Source organism: Eubalaena glacialis, chromosome 18 (genome assembly GCF_028564815.1).
Source record: "Eubalaena glacialis isolate mEubGla1 chromosome 18, mEubGla1.1.hap2.+ XY, whole genome shotgun sequence".
Lineage (NCBI taxonomy): Eukaryota > Metazoa > Chordata > Mammalia > Artiodactyla > Balaenidae > Eubalaena > Eubalaena glacialis.
The window spans coordinates 2,070,751-2,085,025 of NC_083733.1; the positions used below are offsets into that span (position 1 = coordinate 2,070,751).

A 14,275-nucleotide genomic window follows, 5' to 3' on the forward strand; every position below is an offset into this window, starting at 1 on the left:
CGGTGCTGACGGGAACGCAAAAGGGGCAGACCGTGCGCAGCAGTGGGGCAGCTCCTCAGAAAGTTAGACCGAGAATCGCCATGCGACCCAGCAACTCCTCTCCCAGGTATCCACCCACGAGAACTGAAAACATACCTCCACCCCAAAATTTGTGCACAAACGTTCACAGCAGCACTATTCATAATAGACAAAAGTAGAAACAACCCAAATGTCCATCAACTTGTGAGTGGATCGACAAAATGGGGTCCATCTGTACCATGACTATTACTCAGCCGTAGAAAGAATGAAGCTCAGACACAGACGACAACAGGGATGAACCTTGACAACACTGCACTGAATGAAGAAGCCAGAAATGGAAGACCACGTATTCTACATACTGTATGATTCCACTTATACGAAGTGTCCAGAATAGGCAATCCACAGACAGATTGTAGATTTGTGGCTGCCAGGGGCTGGGGGAGGCTGGCACAGGGGTGCAGGTTTCCTTTGGGGTGATGGAAATGTTCTGAAAGCAGCAGTGACGGTTGTACAACTCTGAACACACTGGAAACCACTGAGTTGTGCACCTTAAAAGGGGGATTTTTATGGTATGTGAATATGTCTCCGTAGAAAGAAGAGTGGCTGAGGCACTGCTACTTCCCACGTGGACATGAGAACATGAACCGGTACTGCTCCCTGCTGAAGTTGGATGGTTTGCCCAGCGCCCCCCACTAGGGACCATCCCTCCCCCACTGCACGTCCTGGTGGGGTATCAGGATGTCCATCCTCTGACCACCGTCCTCACATTTGAGGTGGGCACATGACCCAGCCTGGCCAATCAGGAAACTCCATCCCTCATGGGTAGTAAGTAGGCAGGTGACTCCAGCAGAGCCAATCCGAGCCTTTCCAGATCATCACTATATGGACCCTGGGAGAAAACAGTCTCTCTTTCCCGCCGGGATCGAGAACTCTAAGGGTTATGTGAACGCACACCTGGTGGCCTTTCCCACCACACGCAGAAAACCTTCTGGAGAATGAAATTATCACACAGAGGAGAGCAGAACCAAGAGAGGGAACGAAAGACAGAGCCCTGACATTATCTGAACTCCTGGATCCACCTGTGCCTGAAGCCAACCCAGGAAATGGGAGCCAATACAGTCCCTTTCTTTCTTTTTTTTTAATACAAATTTATTTTATTTATTTATTTATTTATTTATTTATGGCTGCGTTGGGTCTTCGTTGCTGCGCGTGGGCTTTCTCTAGTTGTGGTGAGCAGGGTCTACTCTTTGTTGCGGTGTGTGGGCTTCTCACTGCAGTGGCTTCTCTTGTGTGGAGCATGGGCTCTAGGCGCGTGGGCTTCAGTAGTTGTGGCGCACGGGCTCAGTAGTTGTGGCCCGCGGGCTCTAGAGTACAGGCTCAGTAGTTGTGGCGCACGGGCTTAGTTGCTCCACGGCATGTGGGATCTTTCCAGACCAGGGCTCGAACCCGTGTCCACTGCATTGGCAGGTGGATTCTTCACCACTGCGCCACCAGGGAAGCCCCCTACAGTCCCTTTCTGCTTGAGCTAATTTGAGCTACGATTCTATCGCTTGCAGCAGAGTCCTGATTAACAGAGCCAAGTCGCATTTTACACAGGCTTTAGGTTTGGAGAAAACCTCAAGTGGTCAGGATGACTCTTCAAAATCCCCTAAAATATATACATTTAGGGGCTCCATTATGCATAATATATAGGTCTTTTAACAATGGAAACTAAGTTCAGAGAGGTGCTTACGCATGAGATGTTCCCATTTCCGATCTTGTTCCGTTCCTCCCTCCGTTTCTCCCTCCTGACTCATTGCTGTTACGATCAACTCCGTAACTTCCATGCTCACGTGGTATGACTTCTCCGGGTACCAGACTGGCTGGGAGAAGATGACCCCCCACCTGGCAGAGCCCATTAATGGGTCTTGGGAGAGGCAAAGGGAGGCCAGGGCAGAGTCTGGGGCGGCGGCGGGGATGGGGGAAGCTGACAGCAGACAAAGCCTGAAGCTCCTGCTGGAGCAGAGGCTGGGCACTGTGCGAACAGCCTGGTCAGCAAGCAGGGACCAAAGAAACCCCCTTCCATTCCGCCAAACCATCTGCGAAGTCCACATACACACACACACACACACACACACACACACACACACACACACGTCTTAGATGAGGATAAGGTAGCCTCTCACGGAAGACGTTCATGGTTAGAAAAAGTTGGGAAAGCAAAAGCAGCGCCTCTGAGCTTGGGGCACGACCCACGAGCACGTAAGACCCTGAGACCCAAAGACACAACTACTGGGGGCGGGGGAGGGGCTACCCAGGAGAGTAGTAAGTTCTGCTCCAAGCCCTCTGGAGGGCAGGCCTGACTCCAGAGGCAGGAGGTGTGATTTACAGGAGTCGAGGTGAAGCAGCAGGAAGAAAGGCATCCATGACCACAGGAGCAGCGGCCGTGGTGCAGCTGTGCAGAGCGCAGACCCCCAGGTTCACATCCACTTGGAACCTCAGAGTGTGACCTTATTTGCAATGGGGTCTTGGTAGATGTAATTAGCATAAGGTCACACTGGATGAAGGTGTCCCTAAATCCAATGACATGTCCTTATAAGAAGGGAGGACAGACACAGAGGCAGGGATTGGAGGGATGCGGACACCAGCCAAGGACACCTGGAGCCCCCAGGAGCTGGAAGAGGCAGGAAGGACCCTCCCCTAGAGCCTCCAGAGGGCCTGCAACCCTGCAACACCCTGACTTTGGACTTCTGGCTCCAGGACTGTGAGAACATTTCTGTGGTTTTAGGCCACCCAGTTTGAGGCACTTTGATACAGCAGCCCCAGGACACTCATATAAAGGACCAGGAGTGTTTCCAAAAAGGACCAATGGTCCAGTGTGGCCCAGAGCCCATGGTGTGTGCAGATAAGCCCAGTGAAGACACTCCTGTCTTCCCTCCAGAACCACCCACTGAAGGCTGTAGCAGTCAGTGATGCCAAACAATGCTGTTTAACAACCCCGCCCCCCCCAAAGTAGGTGGCTTAAAATAATCACTTATTCTTGCTCGTGCATCAGGTCTTCCCAAGTGTCCCTCACCCCCAGGGATGGGGGCTCCCAGGGTGTGTTGTCATGGCGATGGCAGAAGTACAAGGGGGGGTGAGCAGGAACACACCGAGAGTCCCAGGGCCTCAGCCTGGGATGGGCCCTCCGTCACTCCAGGCCGGTCCCACGGGCCCTCCGTCACTCCAGGCCGGTCCCACGGACCAAACAAAGCCCGTGGCCGAGCCTCCAGTGGGAAGGGACCACAGTCACGTGGCCAAGGGCATGGGGAATGAGGAACAAACATGTAACCTACCACAGGCTGGACTGAACTTCCATCTGATGAAACTCCTCAGTTTAAGCTCAAATTAGGGGCTTCCCTGGTGGTCCAGTGGTAAAGAATCCGCCTTCCAATGCAGGGGACGCAGGTTCGATCCCTGGTCAGGGAACTAAGACCTCACATGCTGCAGGACAACTAGAGCCCGCGTGCCGCCAGCTACAGAGCCCATGCGTTCCGGAGCCCGCACGCCACAACTACAGAGCTCACACGCCCTGGAGCCCACGCACCGCAGCTAGAGAAGAGAAAACCCGCACACCACAACTAGAGAGAAGCCCGCATGCCGCAAAGAAAGATCCCGCGTGCCTCAGTGAAGATCCCGCATGCTGCAACTAAGACCCGACGCAGCCAAAAAAAAAAAAAAAAAACCCTCAAATTAAACTCCTCAGATCTGACCAGTGTGGATATGGCAGTCCCCGCACCTAGGGAGCCCCTTCACTCAGGTGGGGAGACTGAGGCTCCACGGCTGTCCAGGAGTCAAGGGCAGGGGAGTCTTCCCTATATCCCCCACCCCTGCCTGCTCTAACAAAGGCAGCCTGGTGTCCCGTCTTTCCTGGTGATGTGTCACTCTTCACAATGACCCTGCCAGGCACATGCTCTCTTCAACCCATTTTACAGAGTTGAAAGTGAAGGCCCAGGGAGTTTATGCACCTTGCCTGAGGCCACAGCACTACTAACAGTGGAATCATTTACCATTTCCCTCAAAGATGGGAAAGAAAGAGGCTCCGGCTGTAACAGGAGGGTTTGGGTTTAGATTTATTTAGAGGAAAAAATCCCTGCTGTCACCAAGCCTGGGGACAGCTCACCAAGACCATTTGGGAACCCCTTTCTCCAGGGCCGTGTGAGAGACAACAGCTTCTCTTGTGAAGGGGTGAGTTCAGTGGAAGGTAGGTTCAACAGCCCCAGAACCCCAGGCCAGGGCCAGGGCATGTCACCCCAGGTGCCTTTCTGATGCCAGGTGGGAAAGCTGCCTGCAGGTGAGTGAGAGGCTCCGTGCGTTCTGTCTGACAAGTGGCACAGAGCAAAGCGGGCAACGATCCTAATCCCATCTGACAGTCCAAATCCCCAGGCCCATGTGTGCAGACCGGAGGTGACAGAGGTGTGGGCAGAAGCTGGCACCCCAAGCCGACACCTGCCAGGCCCCGGGAAGCACCTTACAGACGCGAGACACAGGCCCAACGCCAAGGGTTCCCGGATCTCCGGGATGGAGCCCGAGTTTGGGGCACACGTGGCCCCAGAGGCAGCAGCCTCTCACCCCCAGGGAGCCCTCGGGCTGGTCCCCAACGCAGGCATTTCTCAGGACCTAGCACCCCACTCCCCCAGTCTCTCCTGTTCCTTTTTTTTTTAATGTTGGGAGGGCAGAGCTGGAACAGATGGCTGTCGCCCACCAGAAGGCCTCTCCTGGCACATGGCCGGCCCTCCCCCGGAGGCAGGAAGCCGCAGAGAGCCCAAATCTGCAGGACCTGGAAGCACGGCTGCAGAGCAGGCTGCCTGGTGGAAGCGAGAAGGGGACAGGCAAGCCCGCTCTAGAAGGGGGACACCGGGGGTATGCCCCACCCTCGGCTACAGCCGGGAGCCTATGGGCTTCCTACAGAGCTGTAGCAATTCACCACATACGCAGTGGCTGAGAACACCATGCATTTATTATCTCATAGATCTGGGGGTCAGAATTCCAAAACGAGCCTGTCTTATGGGCCGAAATCAAGGTGTCGCAGGGCTGGTTCCCTCTGGAGGCTCCAGAGGAGATGTTTCCTGGCCTCTTCCAGAGTCTGGAGGCGCCTGCACCCCTTGGCTCGTGGCCACATCACCCCAACCTCCACTTCCATCATCACAGTCCTGACTCTGACCTCCTGCCACCCGCTACTAAGGACCCCTGTGACGATACTGGGCCCCCCACCCAGATAATCCTGCAGAATCTCTTCATCTCAAGATCCTAATATAATATCTGCCAAGTCCCCTTTGCCACAGAAGGTCACACATCCACAGGTTCCAGGGATTATCAGGATGTGGATGGTTTGGGGGGCTGTTATCGGCCTACTGCAGGGAGAAACCCCTCGATGACACAGCAGTCACTCAAGGCCACCCCATCTCCTCCTCCTGGAGCCCTCCCTCCCAGCCAAGGTAAACTGGTACAGCCTTTTGCCAGGCAATATGGCAGCAGCTTCTACAATCTTTAAATGCACATGTCACTCAGCCATGCCTGCTCTGGGGCATCGTGGTGAGAAAGACCCCTGCCAGGAGCACGGGGCGGTGGGGCGCGGAGGACAGGGACAGGCTTTGCAGCCTTGTTTGTAAGACTGAGAGATGGGACGCATCCGAAACATTTGTTAGCAGAATAAGTTGGACCACTGTGGTGCATCCACACCATGGAATATGACGCAGCCGCTAAGGAAACATACCTGACATGGAAAGCGGTCCCGGATAAAAGTGAGGGGAAAAGAAAAACAAGCTATGAAACAAGTCGAGTACAATTCCATCACTGTAACCGGTAATCATGTAGGTGTGACACACTTACCTGTACACGTGTCGAAAAAACCGTGATTCCCTCTAAGGAGATGGACAGCCCACGGTGGGCCATGGTTACTTGATACCGGTCTGCCTTGTTGCGTTAACATTTTTTACAGGGACATGTGACTCTTAACGTTTTAACAAGGAATGATAGGTACATATTTTAAAACAATAATACGCCACTACCCCCCCGCCCCCCACTTTCAGATCCTCCAATATTTTGTTTCCTTTAAGATGGAAAGATGCCTCAGTTAGAGAGCCCCAGGCAATCTCCGGGCAATAATCCACCCTCCCGGTCTGGGAGACCCCACAGGGGGTCTTGTGCGCTGTCCCCCTGCACCCAGGGCTCTGGGGACAGCCTGGTGAAGATCCATCATTCACAGGAGCAGAGAAGCCACAGCAGAAAGCTTAAAGCAAACAGGTCGCCCTGAGGCCCAGACAGATGCCAACTCAGAGCCGGGCATAAAAAAAGCGTCTGCGCACAGCAACATTACAATAAGAAAAAGAATGACATCCTTTTTCTTTCTTTTTTTTAAAAACCAAGACAAGACCATCTTGAAGTCAGCAGAATATTTGCTAATATAAATGTTAAACTTGTAGACTGTAAGTTCCCTAAATGTCTGGAACCATGTCTTACTTATCTTTGTATTTAATGTTTCAGGTAGTTCCTGACATTCAATACATTTACGTGGAATAATTGGGGGAAAAAAAAAAACAAAAAAGCGACTGGGGATTTGGAAGCCCTTCCCCGAGGAGGTCTCACCCGAGGTTTCACACGCCAAACCCTGCCTGTCCCAGGAGCGGGGCTGTATCTGGAGAGCACTTTAAGGAAGCCAGCCAGCACCCCCCATTCACAGTTAGGGTCCCCAGAATCTGGCGCAGGTCTGAAGGGCCAAGAACAGGAACAGGGCAGTAGGCAGCGCCCGAGATGTGAGTTCTGGTCCCGCCTGGGCCACGGCCTGGCTCTGGGACCCGGGCGCTGCCTTGCTGGCACGGGGGCCCGGCTCTCAGGCGCGCTGCCCGCGGGGTCCCCTCTCCCACCGTGCTGGCAGGGATGACCTCCGACCTTCAGAAGGGCTGGACTGCCTGGCGTGAGGATTCTGAGCGCAGCCGTCAATTAGCCACGTCCGCCGTGGGTGCGGGAGAGAGGAACGGCTGCCCACGTGCCAACAACTGCCATCTTCCACACCTAAACGTCTGCTCAGGTCCCGCCCAGCTCCACCCGCCGCCATTCTGCTCACTCAGCAAAGCACCACAAGACAGGGGCGTCAGCTGACGGCTGCACGCGGGCCTGGGGCCACGACGCCGTCGACCGCCCCGACCGCCCAGCAGCCTCGACGCGCAGAAGCGGGTGCCCCGCTGCCCCCACCTCCTGCCCACACACCCCGGCCCGTCCAGGGCTGCCCGCCCCTCGGGGAGCAAGAGATCCTGGAGCAGCACGGCCAACCTGCCTGCACCTGCTCCCCACTCAGCCGCAAGCACAGAGGTCACTCCCGGGAAGCAGAGTTGGCTCCCAGCTCCAGGCTGCGGGTGTAGCGCCAGAGGGCACCAGGCCAAGAGGCGGGGCGGGGCGGGGGGGGGTGCGGACCACGAGCATCTGTTCCACCATCCAGCCCCTGCCTCCCTGAAAGGGCACGTTCGGGCGCAAACCTGGTACCTGCAGGGTGTCCAGGTGGGGCAGCGAGTTGTCACATAATCCCCATGACGCAGGACCCTGGTGCGGGGGGTTTGCCTCTCCTCCCCTCCGTGCAGCCAGGTGACCCACGAGGCGCGACAGCGCGCCCGGCTCAGGACTGGCCCATGCTTGCGGGAGGTCGGGCCCGGCCCCGAGACAGACTAAACCCGCAGGAACTCGCAGTTCTCTCCCGTGAACTTTGCCAGGAGACGCTGCCTTGCTGGACCCCGGCGGGGTGCGCCTCGCACCCTGGAGAATCTGCGGGCACCAAGAAGCAAGAAGGGACCCTCGGCCTTCTCGGGAGCCTGGCCTGGTGGTCCCCTGCCCCACGGTGGCCACGGCCACGCCTCCAGGACCCAGAACCAAAGGAGGTGGCCGGGGCCCCTGACAACGAGAGGGGGTGGGGCCTAAGCAGTTATTCACTCATTCATTCAAAACCAGCTCCTGCGCAGACACAATGCTGAGAAGAAGTCACAGCTGGGGCACAGCAGGGCCTCTGAGGCCATCTGCCTCGCCCAGACAGACCCACCTGGCACACCTTCCCCTCCGGCCCGGCTCCCACTTTTGCCCCTGACAGGGCAGGACCCTCCTCCACCTCCCGCCTTTGCTCACAGGCATGTCTGCGCGCGTCTCCTCTTCCCTGGGGCCTCCTGGGAGATACAAGAGTGGCAGGCCTGCCCGACCAGCATCCCGGGGGCTCCTCAGGAATGCAGGTTCTCAGGCCCCGCCCAGATCTGCTGAGGCAGAAGGTCTGGGGGTGGGGCCCAGCCATCTGCATTTTACACACTTCCTGAGGGTGCCGAGGGCACCTGAGAATCACCTGGAGAGCTTTCAAAGGGTTCTGAAGCCCAGGTGGCATCCCCAGCAAGGAGCTCAGCATCTCTGGGGGGGGGGCTGCCTGTGCGTCTGCCCCCAGGTGATCCCAGCGCACACTGGGGGCAGGGATGCTGGGAACCAGGCTGCAGCCCCGGCTCCCCATCTCAGTGGCGGGGCCAGGCCCCGGCCCTTAGAAGCTACAGGTGTGGTCCACCCTGAAACGGAGGTTAACGGGACCCCCTCTCAGACCCCAAACTCCGTGCCACCCCCGTTTCCCAGGAAAGCCTGTGTCCCTGTCCTCACAGCAGCCGCCCTCCAGGGAAGGTCCCAGGCATCATGACGAGGACACACCAAACCGTTTCTCACTGACTCGGCTTAGCGACCGAGCGCGGCTGGGGCCCGAGGACGCAGCTCCCCGCGCCTGGCCAGAACCTGGCTGTGACAGTGACCGCAGCCCGCCCGGGGCCAGCCGCTCCACAGCCCCAGGCGGCTGCCGTGGCCACTTTCACACTGCAATGGAGGGTGGGCCTTGGGGCTCCCGGAGCACTGACCCGCCTGCATCCACTGGCTTCACTCTCCAGGACAGCCGCCTCTGGTCCTCCTCCTCCTTTTTTCTTCTCTTTTTTTCAAATCTAAGCTCATCGAGAAAACACAGGAAGTGCAGCTCCCACCACAGCCTGGAGCGGAGGCTCGTCCTCATCCCTGCCGTGGTGACCGAGGACACTGTCCCCTCCCACCTCCGAGGGCTGACCGCGGGCACCACGGAGCCGCAAGGCTGGGATCACACCATGGGTGTGCATTCACACCCGCCTCCCCACAAGGCCAGGGGTGGGAGGGGAGGGGCCGGCCCAGCTCAGGGGACGCCTGGGAGGGTGACAGTGGCGCACGCCGGGCCCCACACACGCTGAGGGCACGGCATGTCGCTCCATCCCATCCTTCCACACGGAACCTGGCCCAGAGAGAGGGCTGCTCAGCAGTGACGGGCCCAGGCTGGACGTCTCAGCGAGCCAGCACCCAGTGCACGGAGCCGCCGTCAGGGAAGTTCCCAGGCCTCTGCGGCAGGCGGGCAGCCGCCACTCTCATCTCACAGGTGAGAGGTGGGAAGCCTGGCCCCGGTGGGGCTCCTTAGGGAGCTGGCGCTGAGCTCCGCCCGCAACACCACCTCCACGGACCCTCTCATGAAGACCAGCCCCCCGCAGTTTCTGTGGGAGGTGTCAGAAAACACCTCCCACAGATGTGTCCCATGTCCCCAGTCCCAAGAAATTCGCCTGCGTGTCGGACTTCAAAGTCAATTCCGGGGAATACTGTCCGTGATATCCTCGTGCTTCTGCCTCACGAGCACCTAAATTTCTGACGACACTGTCCCCCTGCCCTGTAAAGTGCCTTGGGTCCACTGAGGTCAACGAGGCAACCAAACACAAAGGTAACAAACAGATGCCCGACTGGAAGGAAGGAAACCCGCCAAACGCCAGCTGGAGTCTCTGGGTGACGCGCTGCTCCCCGCCTTTTCCACGCGGAGCAAGCGTTACATTGGTAACGGAAGAAGGAACTATGGAACCAAATTTGATCTTAAAATACCAGATGCGTAGTCACAAACGCTGCTCCTATTCATCGCGGGCCTGAACACTTCTGGGGGAGTAGGAAGGGGTGAACAGAGCGGTGCAGGACCCCGACATTCAAGGTAGTAATTCCATCTCCCCTTCAGCTTCTTGGAATGGGTTTCGTTTCCAAGACCTCAGATGGGAGCCGCAGATATTCTGCCAGCAAACCACAGCCACCTTTTCTGTTCTTTCAGTGTGGATCAAAGGTCACTGGAAACCAGAACCAAACGAGCTGAAGTTTTATTAGTGACAAGGCTGGGAAGGCCTGAGCTGTAACTGAGCTGGGTGTCTCCCTGGAATGACTCCAGGCCTGCCCCTGGCCGGGAATACAGAATCATCCAGAAAGACTCAGCGTCTGTCCTCCTGAACACCTCCTGCCCGGGCAGCCTAAGGCATTTAAAGCAACCCCAGATCCCCGTCCCAGGCCCCACGACTCTCAGGGCGGACCCGAGGGCCTTACCCTGACCCAGGAAAGTGGAGAGCGGTGGGAAGCTCTCGATGAACTCAAGTCAGGAGCTGTTTCCTTAGAACCCAGGAGCATGGCCACCTGGGGCCCTTGGCTTGCAATAGGGCAGCTTCCTTCAAGCTGTGGCTGGCGGTTCCTGCTGCCCACAGCCGAGTGGGGCAGACCCAGGCTCACACACTTACCTCTGTGCTTCCCAGGGGGACCCAGGGACCCTTCTTCCAGCTCTGAAGTCCCCACCCCGTACCAACACCAAAGACACCTCAACATCCAACACGGAGCCCGCCAATGGTCAGCTCTGGACCCACCGCTTAGGGCCTGGTGGCCCCGCTGAATCCTGAACGCAGTAAGTCTTGCATCCCATTCAGGACAGCTATCGGCCTACAGCGCCAAGCCTCAAGTGAGCCCCCGGGCCAGTGCCCACAGCCGGTCTGTCCAGCTGGTGCCAACTCCAGGGCCCATGGAGAATCTGGGCCTCGGGCTGCGGTGGCCAGGACAGCTTCCACCCTGCTCCCACGTCCCTGCAGCACTGGGCACTCCATGCCCACCTGGGAGTGCGGCCGTGGAGGCAGCACATCTTTCTCTCAGCCCACAGCTGTCCTATGCATGTTACCAAGCAGAATGGCCACCATCTTTATCCATCAATGTTTTACATTAAACACCAGCATATACAACAAGTAAAAGAGAGGAAGGGAGGTCTGCTCCCTTTGAGGGGAGGCTGTAAGACCCAGAACCCCCTCAGATCAACCATTTCCTCGCCCCACCTCTGGGAACCTCTGAGGAACCCCAGAGTTCCACAGGGCATAGTTTGAGAAACACCAGTGGAGGCCTCAACCTCGGCAGCACAACCAACCAAACCAGGCCCCGTGACGCAGAACCGCCCCACGCCGCCCCACGCCGCCCCACGCCGCCCCACGCCGCCCCTGCCCTCCTACCTGGAGGCCGCGATCTCCGCCTTCTGCTTGGCGATGGTGGCCGCCCGCTCGGCCGCCTCCACGGCCCGGTCCACCTTCTCGCGGATCTTGCTGGCGCGCAGCGGGATGAGATTCTTGCGCTTGCCGCTCACGAGGACGTTCTGCTTGTACTTGCCCTCCTCCTTGGTGCCGTCGGGGAAGGTCATGCAGCCGTAGCCGTGCCGCCGGTTGCCAGCCCACTCGCCCTCGTACTTGAGCCCGTCCGAGCGCTGGCTCACGCCGAAGCCCGAGCGCTTGTCACTCTTCCACTCGCCCACGTAGGTCTCGGTGGTGGTGGCGTCGGTGTCGTCCTCGATGGCTGACAGCTCGGCCTCGCCCTCGCCCAGGCTGATGGTGGAGTGGATGTCGCTGGCCGTGGAGCTGACGGTGCTCATGCCGGCCTCGCTGCGGAAGGAGCTCTGCTTGCTGCGCTGGCTGGCCAGGCTGCTCTTGGACTCCGACTTGCGCAGCTTCAGCCCGCTCAGCAGCGAGCGCCGGAACAGCCCCTTCTTCTTGCTCTTGAGGATCTCGGAGTCGCTGTGCACCACGAGCACGAAGCCCCCCCGGGACACGGCCGGGCTACTGGCCACGGCGGGGCAGGCGTCGGGGTGCAGCGCGGCGCCGTTGGTGTGCTCGCTGCGCAGGGAGTTGATGGAGGTCCTCAGGGGCGAGCGGATGACCGCTGCCATGCCGTAGGGGACGCTCTGCCGCACGCCGTAGCCCTGACGCATGCCGCCGACCCACTGGCCCTGGTAGGTCCCTGCGGAGACACAGGAGAGGGTGAGCTTGAGGGCGGGAGGGCAACGCAGCCGCCACGGTCTGCCCTGTCTTGGGGCAACTCGGCGAGGTTTACATCGAGGCGGACAGACCATCAGACCACGGGTGCTTTTATGATTCCTGCCACTGATAGTGTTTTTAAAGACCCTTCCCTCCTGCTTCCCACGGTTGGATTTTGTTCTCTCTCTCTTAGAGGTCGGGGAAGGGGAAGGGAGGAGTCAGAGTCTGATGCAGTCAGGAGTGACCTGCAGAGCTCCCCAGGCCATGTGGGCAGAAGGCCCAACCTGGGAAGACAGGGAGGGGCGTGGAAGAGAAGAAGGAAGAAACATATCCTGGGTGAGCAGCTCCAAACAGGGCTCATGGGGCCCATGAGGGGCAGCTACAAGGACACAGATCCGGGCTACAAATTGGCTACCGACGAGGCTGCCTTGTAAGGTAGTGAGATCCCCATTGCTGGAGGCATCCAAGAAGAGTTGAGAAGACCACTCAGCAAGGACACCTTAAGGCGTAAAAATTGGCAGGCCTGGTATCTCCAAAAGAATCAACATTGCACACCCATGTGCACAGCAGCATTATTCACAATAGCCAAAGACAATGTGGTCCATCCAAACAATGAAACATTATTCAGCCTTCAAAAGGACGGCAGTTCCGCAATTTGCTACAATGTGGATGAACCTTGAGGACACTCTGCTATGTGAAATAAACCAGTCACAAAAGGACACACACTATTTGGTTTCACTTATATGAGATACCTAGGAGTCAAACTCAGAGACACTGAAAGTAGATGGTGGGGCTGGGGCAGGGGGAGGGGAGCAGGGAATTATTGCTTAATGGGTACAGAGTTTCTGTCTGCAGTGACGGGAAAGTCTTGAAAATAGATAGAGGTGATGGTTGTACGACATTATGAGTATGACTAATGCCACTGAACTGTGCACCGAAAAATGGTTCAAGTGGCAAGTTTTATGTTATCTATGTATCTTTTTAAAAAAAATAAATTTATTTATTTATTTTAGTTTAGTTTTGTCTGCATTGGGTCTTTGTTGCTATGCGCGGGCTTTCTCTAGTTGTGGCGAGCGAGGACTACTCTTTGTTGCGGTGCACAGTCTTCTCATCGTGGTGGCTTCTCTTGTTGCGGAGCACGGGCTCTAGGCGCACGGGCTTCAGTAGTTGTGGCACGCAGGCTCAGTAGTTGTGGTACACGGGCTTAGCTGCTCCGCGGCATGTGGGATCCTCCCAGACCAGGGCTCGAACCCATGTCCCCTGCGTTGGCAGGCGGATTCTTAACCACTGTGCCACCAGGGAAGTCCAGTTATCTATGTATTTTACCATAATAAAATAAAAGCAGCAGCACTGGGCCCATATTCTTGCTCTACTTGTAGGCTGTGTGACTCTCATGGGATGGGTCTAAATTTCTCCTGCCATAGGTAGTTATGCAAATTAAATGACACTCCACAGGGCGGGGCTCCCCAACTTCTTCCCTCCTCCCACCCCCGCCCCAACCTACAGCTTTTCGTGCCTCAGGCTGCAGCTGCCCACGCTGGGGCAGAGACCCAGGGCTTGCACCTGGGGTTGTGAGAAGGAGCCTAGACTAGCCTCTCGGTCCTGGACGGCCCCTCCCCTGCCTGGGGTGGGTGGCCTGCGGGAAGCTGGCCCTTTAAGGCCAGACCCGTCTGCCTGGACAGTGGTCTCCCTGTGGCCAGTGCGAGCTGGGCGTGGGCTGCTGTTGCAGGGACCTCTCACCCCCAGCTTACTGCCACTCCCACTTGTGGGTTGGCGACAGGGCTGTCAGATAAAACACAGGATGCCCAGTTCAATCTGAATTTCACATGAACAACAAGTAATTTTTAGAGACATATTACATGGGACATACTTATACTAGAAATGATCTGACTGATGATCTGAAATTCAAGTTTAACTGGGTGTCCCATGTTTATTTGCTGAATGAATCCAGATGCCCCAGCTGGGACCTCCCAAGATGTCACCCTGGGTTTCACTGGTGCCCCCCCGACCAAAGCTGAGGATACTCCTGCATGAAGAGACTCAGCCCACCTCCCTGCCAGCACCCCTGCATCCCTTCAAGGCAGGCTGGGCTTTCAGCTAAGGACACACAGGAGCCCCACAGACAGCCT

At 57.3% G+C, this 14,275-nt stretch overlaps 1 protein-coding gene across 2 annotated transcripts in view; it reads right to left on the reverse strand.

Annotated features, from left to right (window-relative positions):
* JPH3 (junctophilin 3) overlaps positions 1-14,275 on the reverse strand; it is an 81,552-nt gene that overhangs the window by 36,186 nt on the left and 31,091 nt on the right. For both annotated transcript variants that reach the window (XM_061173360.1, XM_061173361.1), the window contains exon 2: positions 11,352-12,129. In XM_061173360.1, the coding sequence (XP_061029343.1) occupies positions 11,352-12,129 (778 nt within the window). The remainder of the gene's footprint in view (positions 1-11,351; positions 12,130-14,275) is intronic.